The sequence below is a fragment of the Pseudopipra pipra genome, chromosome 18, assembly GCF_036250125.1.
Source record: "Pseudopipra pipra isolate bDixPip1 chromosome 18, bDixPip1.hap1, whole genome shotgun sequence".
NCBI lineage: Eukaryota > Metazoa > Chordata > Aves > Passeriformes > Pipridae > Pseudopipra > Pseudopipra pipra.
The window spans coordinates 7391288-7404150 of NC_087566.1; the positions used below are offsets into that span (position 1 = coordinate 7391288).

The 12863-nt window shown below is 54.0% G+C and overlaps 3 protein-coding genes across 10 annotated transcripts in view; 2 read left to right on the plus strand and 1 right to left on the minus strand.

Moving 5' to 3' along the window:
• GIT2 (GIT ArfGAP 2) overlaps positions 1 to 2884 on the plus strand; it is a 27175-nt gene extending 24291 nt beyond the window's left edge. For all 6 annotated transcript variants that reach the window (XM_064674887.1, XM_064674882.1, XM_064674884.1 and 3 more), the window contains one exon: positions 607 to 2884. In XM_064674887.1, coding sequence (XP_064530957.1) covers positions 607 to 819 — 213 coding nt within the window. In that variant the 3' untranslated portion in view covers positions 820 to 2884. The remainder of the gene's footprint in view (positions 1 to 606) is intronic.
• TCHP (trichoplein keratin filament binding) lies at positions 872 to 8754 on the minus strand. 3 transcript variants are annotated; one of them, XM_064674893.1, is made up of 12 exons: positions 8294 to 8506; positions 8046 to 8223; positions 7773 to 7829; positions 7178 to 7246; positions 6664 to 6837; positions 5914 to 6026; positions 5524 to 5590; positions 5090 to 5262; positions 4790 to 4871; positions 4422 to 4607; positions 4234 to 4347; positions 872 to 3680 (listed from the first exon to the last, which is right to left on the minus strand). In XM_064674893.1, exons 1-12 carry the CDS (start codon positions 8455 to 8457, stop codon positions 3648 to 3650), a joined length of 1410 nt encoding a protein of 469 aa, XP_064530963.1. In that variant the 5' UTR covers positions 8458 to 8506; the 3' UTR covers positions 872 to 3647. The 3 variants fall into 3 exon arrangements, with proteins under 3 accessions (XP_064530963.1, XP_064530961.1, XP_064530964.1); XM_064674891.1 differs by lacking the exon at positions 8046 to 8223 and having other exon boundaries at positions 8294 to 8754; XM_064674894.1 differs by lacking the exon at positions 7773 to 7829.
• Positions 8755 to 9617: 863 nt separating this feature from the next.
• On the plus strand, positions 9618 to 12669 carry GLTP (glycolipid transfer protein). The gene is made up of 5 exons (XM_064674896.1): positions 9618 to 9834; positions 10526 to 10587; positions 10842 to 10975; positions 11582 to 11732; positions 11881 to 12669. The coding sequence occupies exons 1-5, from the start codon at positions 9732 to 9734 to the stop codon at positions 12061 to 12063; spliced, it is 633 nt and encodes a 210-aa protein (XP_064530966.1). The 5' UTR covers positions 9618 to 9731; the 3' UTR covers positions 12064 to 12669.
• The last annotated feature ends 194 nt before the right edge of the window (positions 12670 to 12863 follow it).

Sequence of the window (12863 nt, forward strand, 5' to 3'; positions counted from 1 at the left end):
TACTTGGATCTGGCTTGAGGCATTGTGTGGTTATATGGGAATTTCACTAGACTCATCACCCTCTTTTCCATCTGAGTGCTGGTGCCTGGATTTCTTACTTGCAGGCATGTTTAGATCTGTTACCCATCCACCAGAGTGATCTGTTTGTTCACAGCAAATTTAGGGAGAGACATCTCCATGACTGAGTTCTTGTGAACTTACTTACCTTTCTAAACTTACCTTACTACCTAAACTTACCTACCTTTCTAAAACTGCCAGCAAAGATCTAAGGCTGTTGTGCCCGTCTGCACTGATCGTCCTGGACACGCCATCCCCTCCTGCCAGCCAGGACATGGGCTGGGAGCAGGAAACAGGCACCAGAAAATGTGTATGAGTAACTTCCTACGGGAGAGTGAAGCAGCATTCCCTGTGCACTGCCTGGCAGGGGCTTGACATCTCCCTGAGATGAGAGAGGAGAAATTGCGTCTCCTGCCGCGCGGAGAGGCCCGTGCAGAAGGACAGGGCCTGGCAGCAGATGTCCCCCATCAAAGAGCCCTTGTGAGCACTCCCAGCTGCTGAAAAGGGTTTGTTGTTCTGCCTAGTTCAGCTTCTGCTTTCCCTTCCCAGAAGCCCAAGTCGGAGCTGGTGAGGACGTCCTTGCGCCTGCTGACCTCCAGTGCCTACCGGCTGCAGTCGGAGTGCAGGAAGGCCCTTCCCGTGGAGAGCAGCCCCAGCACGGACATCCAGCTGGTCACACAGCAGGTCATCCAGTGCGCCTACGACATCGCCAAGGCTGCCAAGCAGCTCGTCACCATCACAACCAAAGAGAACAACAACTGAGTCACTCGGGGCTTTTTAGGCTTGTTTTTTAAAGGTTGGATTTCGACACCTAGGTGTGGGACTATTCGAATTTTTACGAGGAAAAACTTAAAGGGGCAAGAAACTTTTTTTTTTTTTAAACTCAGTATTATTTTTGCATGTTTTCTAACAATCTTATGATTAATTTAACCCACTGCCTTATTTTGTGCCTGTGTTGCCAGTGTAGTTATGGATAATAGCATGTTGCAAATAGCTGTCGAGCCAATACCACGTCCCAGTGCTGTCTCGAGCTCTTGTAGATGTTTCCTTGGGGCCACGTTCTGCTTTCAGATCCTGCTTGTGGGACTCCTCTGGAACCACCTGCACGGATGGGAGGGCAGTGTCTGCCTCGCTCCGTCCATCCTGGAGCCTCACCTGCCAGGATCCCTCTGGATGAGGCTCCGAAGGCTCCGGGACCCTCACTGCCAACCAGCAGGAAGGAGGTTTGTCATCCTGGTAACGGGGTACAAGCCGAATATTCTCTCTTCCCATATCAACTGTTGTGCAATATGTTTTTAGTCTGCTAAACCAATAGTAGTTGTGGGCATCCAAGCTTGTTACGTGTAACTCTACAAGGTCTTTGTCACTTTATCTGTTTTGGAAGGAATTTGAAACTTAATAGTTATTTCTTTTAGTTGTCACTATGCCATTAATATATATGTTTGATGTTACTTTTAGGGCATTAGTGGTTAAAATATTATCCTTTGTTTCTGAGTTAGTAATTCTTTCTTAAGTTTCCTACAGAATTTTCCTGTCATCTTCAAGGCACCGTCTTGTTTGCAGCAGCCTTGCTCAGTAACTCCACATCCAATTTTACTAAAGGTTTCTGTGCTAATTAACAGAAAAAGGAAGTTAGAAGAGTGCCAGTGCAAAAGCAGCTGTGTCTGCCATGGTATATAACCTCTGTACCTCAACATATCCAAATGTGAAAACATTTCTTATATCTCCGAAGTTTTTATGCAAATCCTTCAAAATTTGACAAGTTACTGAGTAACCCCTGCCAGGCTGCCTGGCCCAAGGGTGGGTGGGTCCCCAGAGGCCACGTGTGCTCCAGGTTTCTTCATTCCTAACAGTTCACAAAATTGTGTCAGTCCATAATTTTAAAAATGAGACATTTTGGGAATCTGAATTTCAGGTGGGAGAGGAAATCACTAATTTTTGCTCTGCCTGTGTCCCATTTGGAATTTTGTTGTTACTGCCCAGGAGCTGCAGCAGGGGTTGGTTCCTTTTTAAATTATGGTGTGTTTGCATGGATATCCAAACACAAGTGCCATAACACTGCTGGATTCCTGATGCTGTAACTGGCTTCCAGAGTCTGAGGGAGGAAGGAATGGAGAGAGGAGATGACAACTCAGTAAATTAATGTTCTTCACTGTGGGGTTTTATTTCCTTTCTGCCCTTCTGACTCCCAGAAGCATCTGTAGCCTGATGGGAACACAGGCAGGCTGAGATTAGAACTGCAAAAGACCTTTTTGAAACCTCCTTCAAAATCATGCTCCTGGCAATTAAATAGTGAGAATCTTCTAGGAACTTAAATTGGAATCACTGAAAGGCAGCAGCTGGTCTTTTTCAGTGTCTCAGGACACTTCTGTGTGCTGTTCTTTAACATATCTTACCTGCTTTCCAAAGCAGGGTGGCACTGAGTTATGGTGTTATTTATCTCTTATTTAAACCTGCCTTTGATCCAAACCCAAGGGACACTTTGGTAACTGCCAGCCCTTGCTCCAGCTATGCTGAAATCAGAGGGGTTCAAACCCAGCGGGGGAACCCACGAGCAGCAAGTTCATTAACCCTCCCATCACACAGCACTGCAGTCACAAAGCTTATAGCACCTGAAACAACAAAGGTGGTTTTGTTTTCTTTTATTACTAGATCTCCTCTTGTTCCCCTGTAAACAAACTTGCTCTTCCTTTACAAAATGCTGCAGAGGAAAGGAAAAGCTTTTTTGCCTTTTTTAAATCCTTGTATTTATCAGTGTCATTCTGTCTGTACAATATTTTGACCTAATCTTTTGTTTACAGTATTACTATAAAATGCTAAAACCCTTTCGGTGTGTGAAATAATTTGGGCTTATTTGACTGCTGCTTCTGGAAAGATCTTGGAAAAGGTTTCTCTAGTTGAGTAAAGTGCTGGGGTGACTCCCATCTTTGTCACAGCCCTGTATCAGCTCCTTGTGCTGTGACTGTGATTTCAAGGTGCAGTTGCCAATGATAACAGCAAGAAATCAAGTGCAATAATCAACTCAGTCTCCCCTCCTATTGCTTCAGTAGTTTGCTCATGAAAAGAAACAAATCCTTGTTCAGGTTTTATTCATTCCTTATTACAGAAGTGAAAAACAACATTTAATGAAGTCTTCAGCACCTTCTGGAGAGGAATTGGACAAATCAAGAACTGGTGCCACAGCACACATTATCTGACTGATGTGCAAAGTGCACAATGAATTATCTCCCAAAAGCCAGCTGGGCACTCAGGCACATCCTGATTCTCAGAGGTGGGAGCCTGACAGAGCACATCCTGGTTTGCAGCTCCCATTCCTTGTATTCTTTCATGGCTGAGATCCAGAGGGCCCCATTATTTGCTGTGTTGCCACAGTCCAGCTCTTACTAAAACATATCAGCACAGTTCTCTGAGGGTGCTCACACCCCCACATTCTTGAAGGCAGTAGAAATTTGCTCTTGTTCAGCTGGGCCACAGCTAAATATTTTCACAAATCTACTGTAGCCTGTCCCAGAGCCACCATTGTTTCAGGAGTTCCTTGAGTCTTCAAAGTTCTCTTTCTGTAGTCTGGAGCTGCGTTTAGTGCTCATTCCTCAGGTCCATGGTGCCTTTGGGTAACTGTAGACCTAACAGGGTCAGAACAAAGACCAGAACTGGTTTATGGGCTTTAAAATCAATCCACACACACACTATTCAACATGCAAAGGAGGCAATCTGCTGGGTGGGGGGGTTAGGTAGGGTTACTCAAATTCAGCTTTGTTTTTAGAGCCAGGCAAAGCAGGACAGACACCAGAGACATCGAGCAGTGGAGATACACTGTCCCAACTGCCTTAATGCAGCCCATAAATTATTGTCGACACTGAATAACATCTGAGACACTAGCAGTGCATCTGCCTCAAACATTCTTTAAAAATTAGGGACTAAAGCATCAGTATCAGCAAAAAAGAAAAGCAATTCCTAAGAGAAAACTACAGAGCTCTGTTAGAGGATGGGACAGCCCAGTGATCTGCTCTAGCACCGTGTGACAACTAAGGTGGGGATCAGACACAATGAGAATTGTGTTGCCTAATGCCATCACCCTCCGTGATGGGCTGGTGTGTCAGGGTGGCCTGTGTGTTGGGGTGACCCCTGTGCCAGGGGGACCCCTGTGTTGTCAGGGTGACCCCTGGGTGACCGTACCCTGCGCTCGCCCTCCTGCTGCACAAGCTCCTTGTGGCGCTGCCGGGCCCATCTCTCCTCTTTTTCCTCCTCCCTCCACTGCTCTTCCTCCTCTTGCCAGCGGCGCTCTGTCCCCTGGGCACGGAGAAATTGGGGATGAGATCTGGCACCTTCACCATTCCTATGTGTCTGTGGGAACCTCGGCCTACCTGTGCCTCCAGCTCCTGCCTGTGGGCTGTCTTCAGTTCCTCCTCCTGCTCCTTCTCCCTCCGACTGAGTTCCTTTGCCTCTTCAAGTTCTCTGATCAGCTGCTCTCGATACTTCAGGGTCTCTTCCTGTGCACGTCTGTTTAACTTGATTTTCTCTTGGATCTGGCGCTGTCTGCCTGCAAAGACCTGTGTGAAGGCAGAGGATGGAGGGAGAAGGTGGTTAAGCAGTTCCCAGAAAACACATCAGACAAGGAGAAAAATTCTGCCCTGGGTACAGAAGGCTGTGACCCTCTGGAGGGTGTAGGGTTACAACTGGAACAACAGTTTCTTCATGACAAGGGAGAAACCTCATCAAGAAGGGTCATCACCTCATTCATCAGGCGATCTCTGGCCACCTTCTCCCTTTCCCATTCTTCTTTCATCATCTCCCACACTTTTTTAGCTTCTTCCCTAAAGGAGAGAGGAGGAGTTATCTCTGAGGTTAAAATCCCTGTGTGCTCCATAGGCACAGAGGAGCTACCTCGTGCTTTAGAGGAGCATTTGGGTTTCTCTTCGTGTTTGTTCCCAGCCAGGTGGCGTGTCCACCAGCCTGTGCCTCTGAGACCCTCTGACCAGGAACATTCAGCACACACAGTGTTCAGAGGATGTTCCAAGGTGGGCAGACTCACGTAAAAAGAGTCTCTAGCTCTGCCTCCCTCTCCTTTTCCAACTGGAGCTGTTCCTCGATGACACGCTTCATCCAGGCCACGTCTGCCACCCCCTGCTCCCGACACCCCAACTGCCGGAGATGATTCTCATTTTCTCTCTCGAGGAGGGCTGATAAGATTTGCCTGTCTGTCTCCTGGAGATAAACCACAAGATTAACAACTGTCCAATAGGCTTCCAGCCTGTGTGCGGGGCTCCTCTCCTGGTGACAGTGGCGAGGGTGTGCTCAGCAAGATGCTCTGTCTGCTGCTTCCCCATGAGCTTTGTGCCCCAGCCCTGTGCACAAGCTGGAAGGGGCCTCCTGACTAATTATGCTGGAGGCATCAGAGGCAGACACAAACAAAACACACAGAGCAAGGCTTTTCACCACACAGTAAAGTATGAATCAATCTCTTACCAGCTCCTCCTGTATCTGCTGCGCTCGTCTCTTTAACTGGGCACCACACTGATGCCTCAAAAAGCGACTGAAGGAGGAAAAAAATGGCAAAATTAAAAAAAAAAATCGAACATTCGAACTGACTCTATAAGCCCCTTGTTACTGTACACCAGCACTCAAGGAGGTACATCTGTAACAACATGACTTAGAGGCAGCAGAGGAACCTGCTGCAACAAACAAAAAGAAGAAATGGCACCAGTGCATCTGCTCCTTGGCTGTTGTGGGTGAGTCCATCAAAATCCAAATATGTACATCCTACCACTGCTAGCTGGAATATCTCCTCAAGCCTCAAGTACTGCTGTGGGCTCAGGAACAGATTCTATCCAAAACAAGCTCCACTTGGTGTCATACCCAAGCTCTTTCTGCCTTCGGTGCTCTTCCATTTGTTTCCTCTCTTCTTCCAAGTTCTCCAGCTCCCACTGCTGCTTTAATAAATTCTCTTTTTCTTTTTTCAGCTTTTTTGTCTAAAAAGGAAAAAACAACCACCAAGACAGAGTACATCAGAGAGCTGCAACATCCCAGAAAGCCTGTTTGACCAGAGTTTGTACCCCATGCTGCTCCTCTGCAGGCATGGAAAATCCCCCTGCAGTCGTACTCCACATTCACTTAATTCATGGCTCAGAGCACAGAAACACTGAGGAGCTCCTGCTGGCAAAGCCTTTGATCTGGACCTGCCACACTTAGAAGTTCCTACAAATCCTTTTCTCATCTGATGCAGCACAAAACAGCACTTGCACTTCACAGAATCCCAGACTGGTTTGGGTTGGAAGGGACCTTAAATATCATCCAGTTCCAACCCTGTCATGGGCAGGGACACCTCCCACTATGCCAGGTTGCTCCAAGCCCTGTCCAACTTGGCCTTGAAGGCTTCCAGGGACTTCCCTGAACCCTTCAAGAGGAGCAAACAAGCTACAAGGGTTCAGCCATATGGCAGCATTCAAGGCAGAGGTCTGCACTACCAACAGAAACTGTCACAGCTATCTTCATCCCACATTTCATCCAGTGCAAACCCAGAGGGAAGAGGTCAGCTTGCTGTATTTCCAAGTGAAGCAGTATTTCCAAGTGACGTTTCTCCTCAAATGAGGAGAAACTTAAGATTACCTCTGCCTCCTGCAATTTCAGTTCTTCTATCTGCTGCAGCAACATCTCTGCTTGATTCTTCTTTTCCAGCTGATGCTTCTCTTCCTCTTGTCTCACCCTTTCCAGCTGTTCCCTTCGTGCCATTTCGTACTTGTTTTCATAACGTTTCTTCTCTTCGAGTTCAGTCACCTCTTCCTTTCCCAGCCAAAAGAAAACACAGCATTTCAGGTTAGGCTAATGCAAACAAACACCCTCTGGCTCAGATCCAAAATCAGCCTCCTGCAAGCTGGATGGTTTGGTAATAGTGCCCCTCCTGTAGAATTCCCTATTGCTGTGGGAATGAGCTCCGTGCCCTTGGTTGTTATTTGATTCAAGACCGAAAGAAAACAAACAAACAGCAACTCCTGTTCCTCCCACCTCTGAGCCAAGTCCATATGGGAAGACGAGATGTCTGCCAGCCAGGGCTAAAGGCACAAGTGTCACACTCCACCAGAGTCCTCCCAGTGACAGAAACACCAGGGCTGCCCCTCCATACCTTGTTTTTATTTGTTAGCTGATCACCCCAGGCCTCTATCACATGCTTCTTGTGCAGCTGCGACTCCGCCTGGAGACACAACAGACATGGCATGGCCATCAGTGCCAGAGGTTCTCCTGTCCCCCGGGATCTTCCAGACTCTCTGGAGCACCATCTGGCCCAGCCACAGCCCTGAAGTCCCAGCAGGATGTGCCTCTGCAGAGGTGGGCTCGTCTGGGTGTCCACAGTGCCCACCACGTCCCAAGCTGAGGGTCAGTCTCACATGGGAAATACCAGTGTGACAGTGATACCAGGGCTGGAGCAGCAGGTGGGTGGAATAAAGAATAAGGAAGTACCACAGCATGGCAGGGACTGCTGTAAAAAGCACCTGAGATACTTACATTGTGGAGGCTGAAAATCTGCTCTGAGTGAACAGACTTTTTTAAAAATACTGGCTTTGAAAGGGCTTCTTACACAGTTAAACCATTTCACTTTGCCTTTTACTGATCAGAGCTTGGGGCAGTTGCTGAGTGACAACAATATGTGAGTGACTTTCAAGTTAAAAACTGGTTTAATAAGTACAAGACAGCACGGACTAAATAGAAAGTAACATCACCTCCTGGAGCTCTGTGCTGTTTTCCTTCCAGTGCTCTTGCAGCAGCTGCTCAGCAACCTGGGAACAGAGAGCTGGGTCAGGTCAGGATAGGGGAGGGCTCGGCATCCCAAACCACCCAGGGTTCAGAGCACCAAGCGCCGAACAGCGAGGAACTCCTGGGGACCCCCAGCAGGTCCCGCTAGCACAGCTAAAACACGCGAGCGGCCCTTCACGGGGAGGGATGCGGGACAAGCCCCGGGATGCGGGACGAGCCCGGTCGGGCCGCGCCCTCACCTTCGTCCCGCGCTCCTCGCGGCTGTCCCGCGGCTCCTCGCTCCGCATCCCCTCGCTCCGCATCCCGCCCCGCCGCCGCTCCCGCAGCTCCGCCGACAGCGCCTCCCGCTCCTCGCGCAGCAGCCGCCGCAGCCGCTCCCGCCGCTCCTCCAGCCGCTCCCGCCGCTCCGCCACCGCGCTGCCGCACACCGGGGTGTCAGGGGGACACCGGAGTCCCCCCGGGACCCTGCCCGGCCCCCCGGCCGTACCTGCGAGGGCGAACGCGGGGCTCGCTCCAGCGCGCCTGCCGGGAGCAGCACACGGCGGCGCGGGCGAAGGAGCGGCTGGTGCGCTCCCACTGCTGCCGGTTCCGCTCCTCCAGCTCCCGCCGCTCCGCCCGGCGCTCCGGGCTGAGGCCCCTCAGCAGCCACATCGCCGCCCGCTGCCTCGGCAACGCGCCCGGCGCTACGGGCAGCGCCGAGGGACGCGGCGAGACGGGCTCCGCGGAACGGGAGGGAGGCGGGGACGGAGGGAGGGACTGGGGATGGAGAGAGGCGGGGACGGAGGGAGGGACTGGGGATGGAGAGAGGCGGGGACGGAGGGAGGCGAGGGTGGAAGAACGGGGACATGAGGGGGTTCTCTCTATGACCCGACCCGGCGGTGCCGCCGTGCCCCAAGCGCTCGCAGGACGCGCAGAAGCGGCCCCTGAGCCGAGCCCGGGGAGGTGCCACTGTGCCGGGTCAGAGCGCCCGGACCCGCGGAGTTTATGGCTCTGTAAATATTCCAGGGGTTAAAGGTTTCTGTCTCTGCCCGCCTTGGCACCAGCGCGTCGCCAAACCGGGCTGGGTGACCCGGGACAGGATGGGCACCGCGGGACGGGCTCCGGGCACCCCGGGTGGGGCTCTGGGCACCCTGGGACGGGCTGGGCACCGTGGAGTGGACTCCGGGCATCCCGAGAGGGGGTCAATGCACCACGGGATGAGCTCCGGGCATCCCGGGGTGGGTTCCAGGCACCACGGGGGTTGTGTGGCATCGGGGACAGCGGCGGTAGCAGCCGGCAGCCCCCGCAGGTGCCACCGCCGGTGACCCGCAGCTCCCCGCACCCGCCTTGTATCCGCACTCTCCCTTCGAACTGCTGATCGCTATCGTCCCACGACCTGTTTTTCCAGAATAACCGGTAAAAACACCGCGTTTGGGGCTCTGTCGCCAGCAAATCGCCTCCCGGCGCTGCGGACGGGCTGCGCCTCCCTGCGCTCCCACGCCTCCCTCCTTCACCTCTCCGTGTCCCCCGCTCGGTGTCATTTTCCCACCCAACCCCCTCCACTGAGGTGTTTAACCACCCCCGCGCGTCGAGGTTTGTTTTCCATCTGCTCCCTATGAAATATTCATCTCCCGTAAATAATTCAGGGCGGCCCGCCTGGCACACGGAGCGCAGGCAGGGCAGAGCGGGGTCGTGTGTTCCCCCTCTCCCCGCGGCTGAGGGGACTCTGAGAGGGCTCTAGGGGCGTGGCCTCCTCGCCGCGCCGCAGGTCCCGCCCCCCTCCGTTGCAGCCAATGGCCGGGCACCGCTCGTATGGGCGATGCACGGCCATTGGCCGCAGCGGAGGGGGGCGGAGCGTGGTGTGGGCGCGCTGCCGTGTCGGCCCCCGTTAGCTTCAGAACCCCCTCAGCCGGGGAGTGGTGAGGGGGAAGCTTAGAGGGCGGATCATGGCGCTTCTGCTGGAACATGAGTTCAAGCCGCTGCCGGCTGACAAGCAGATCGAGACCTTGCCCTTCCTGGAGGCCGTGGCGCACCTGCCGCCGTTCTTCGGTGAGACCGGGCTGGCCGGGGGTGGGAGGTACGGGCTGGGATAGGCCTGCTGCGAGCTCAGCTGCTCCGCGGTGCCCCCTCCACGATCCTGGGTCGTGCCCCCCCTGCCTGGTTCACAGCCCCCCCGAGGGGCTCACCCCGGACTTGGCTGCTGTGCCTGGGCCGAGGTTGCATCACAGTCCCGTCAAACCCGCCGAGCAGCGCCGTTGGGGAGCGTCCTGGAACACCCCATCCCGAGGCACCACCCGGGGCAGGGGCTCTCCCATGCCAGCCATGGATCCCACCCGTGTCCGGACCTGAGTGGGTGTCGGCGTGGCCACCCTCGTGGCCCGGCGTGTCCGCTGCCCTCCACAATGTCGGCTATTGTGTGGCGGCTCCATGGCAGCCCCGGAAGGGCAGGACATGGGGCTGCCGGGCTGGGGACGGGCAGTGTCCGGAGCCTGTCAGGCTGTTCCAGGACGTTCTGCCAGGGCTGTATCCCGGAGCCGGGGGGGGGTTGGAGGTCGCTGCTTTGGCCGCAGTGGGTGGCAGGCCTGTCCAAAGGGCCAGCAACCCAAAGATCCTGTCCCAGTCCCGCTGGCTTGTGTCTCAGCACCCAGGCTGTTCTTAAGGTAAAACCTGTTGGTTAAGGGGACTTGGTGTGTCTCCTGTGTCACCAGTGTGTAAGCGTCCTCCTTCCACATTTTTACAGATTGCCTGGGGACTCCCATCGTCTACTCGCCGGTCAAAGCAGACCTGACTGGAAATATCAAGGTAGGAAGGCGCTCAGGAGGGCTTAGGGAGAACCCCTGGGCAGGGATGCTGTGGGATTGGAGAGACAGGACCTAGAGGTGTTTCAAAGGGCTCTTCTTCCCACGGAGCCTTCTGGGCTCAGCAGTGGCTCATTCGGTGTCGTGTTTACTCCCGGGGCTCCTGCCCAGAGCCCTGTGAGCAGCCATCGTGTTTCCCTGCTCCGGTGCCGCCCTGCCCGGCAGCTCCCGGGAGCCAACCCCCTTCTCTGCCCTCAGAAAATCCGGGCTGTTTATGACTCCAACCCTGCCAAGTTCAAAACGCTGCAGAACATCCTGGAGGTGGAGAAGGAGCTGCACGGCTCAGCCTGGCCCAAGATAGGCGCGACGCTGGCGCTGATGTGGTTGAAAAGGTGACTCACGGCATTGGGAGCTGTCCCAGCACGTGGGGAGCTGGTGAACACTGGCTGGAGGCTGTGTAGGCTGGGCTGCTCCCTTGGGCTGGGTCTGGCCATTTTGGAGAACAGAGCTGTTGGGAACTGCCTCCTCAAAGCTCCCCTGGGAACGCACGTGGAAACTCAACCTCAGAGTATGAGCCCTCAGATTGTCTGGACAGGCCAGGACCCTGCAGTGCCAGGGGACCCCATGGGACTGCACCTGGCCCTGTCCAGCTCAGCCCTTGGGCCCAGCCTCACCTGGGGGCTCCATCCTGCCCTGCTCCCCATGTCTCCCCCAGGGGCTCCATCCTGCTCCAGTACCCATGTGCTACCCCACAGGGCTCCATCCTACACAGGTCCCCATGTGCTTCACCAGGGGCCATCCTGTCCCTGTCCTTCCTGGGGGGCTCAATCCTGCCCTTCTCTCTCTTCCCTGGAGGCACCCACAGAGACAGGCACCAGCCCTACAAGAGGAATGCACTGCTGAGACTGTGGGATTTTTGGGATGCTTGGACACGCAGGGCTGGAAGCTGGGAAGCAGCACCCCCTTTCCTCACCCCAACATCTCTGCTCTTCCCCCAGGGGCCTGAAATTCATACTGGTGTTGCTGCAGAGCATCTCCGATGGCGAGCGGGATGAGGAGCATCCCAACCTCATCCGAGTGAACGCCATGAAGGCTTATGAGATCGCACTGAAGAAATACCATGGCTGGATGCTGCAGAAGCTCTTCACGGTGAGCGCTCCCCCCTCTCCAGTCATCCAAATGCCATCCCTGAGGTCGTTCCCATGTGCTGATGAGCATCCAGAGACCCCGCAGTACAACCCAACCCATGGTCTCCGTTGGGTGTGTGGGAGTCTAACACCTTCTCCCTGTTTTATAGGGTTCAGTCTACGCTCTTCCCTACAAATCCGATCTGCTGAAGGCCTTGGAGAAGGGTAGAGAAGTAAAGGAGGAGGAAAGCATAGAAAAAATCCATCAGTTTCTCACGAGGGTCACCCCAATCCTGGATGCAATTTATGAGATGTACACGAAGATGAATGCCGAGCTGAGCTACAAAGCCTAAAGCTGGCACGAGACTGGCATGGATTAAATAAGGTGTGATGGGTGTTACCTGTGTCTTCATCACTGAGGCAGCCGGGGCAGCTCCGAGCTCTCCTGTGACTTCAATTCCTGTCTGGATCTGCAGTGGATAACCTGTTTTCTAACCAAAAAATAATAATCATTAATTTTCTATTAAGAACACGGCAATAAAACAATCACGGGTGTCACTGTAGGATTTCCCAAGAGGAAAACCAAATGTTTCTAGTCCCAGCTCCCGGATTCCTGTCTCCGGTGGGGCAGGGAATGAAGTGTGGTGATGGCAGAGTCCTGCTGATGCGACCTTGGACCTGTCTGGCACTGGGACTGCGCCCGGATCCCGCCACACACCGACAGCACCTTGTGCCGATTGGCACCGGATCATCCGGAATGATGCCCAGAGCGGAGGAGCCAATGACTTCCCGGGTGACCCTGATCTCTCTGGTGCCGGCGTGGGACCGAGTCCCTCCGCCGGGATGCGGCAGCCGGGTCTGTGCCGGTGGTGTTTGCGGTGCCTTACGAGCCCCCTCACCTTCTGTGCTGCCGATCCCCTGCACGGGGCGGGAGCAGCACTTAATAAAAACTGACAGTACCACGGCTTGGGAGGCTCATTTGGGGCTGTCTCCAGGGAATTTGTTTTGGGAGAGTGCTTTGGGGCTGTTCTTGGGGGGGGGGGATGTTTTGCGAAGGGTGTTTTGGGGCTGTTCTGGAGGGAGCTGTTTTGGTTCAAGGGTTTTTTGGGGGACTGTGCCTCGCAAGGGCTGTTTGTGGGAGAATTTGGGGGCT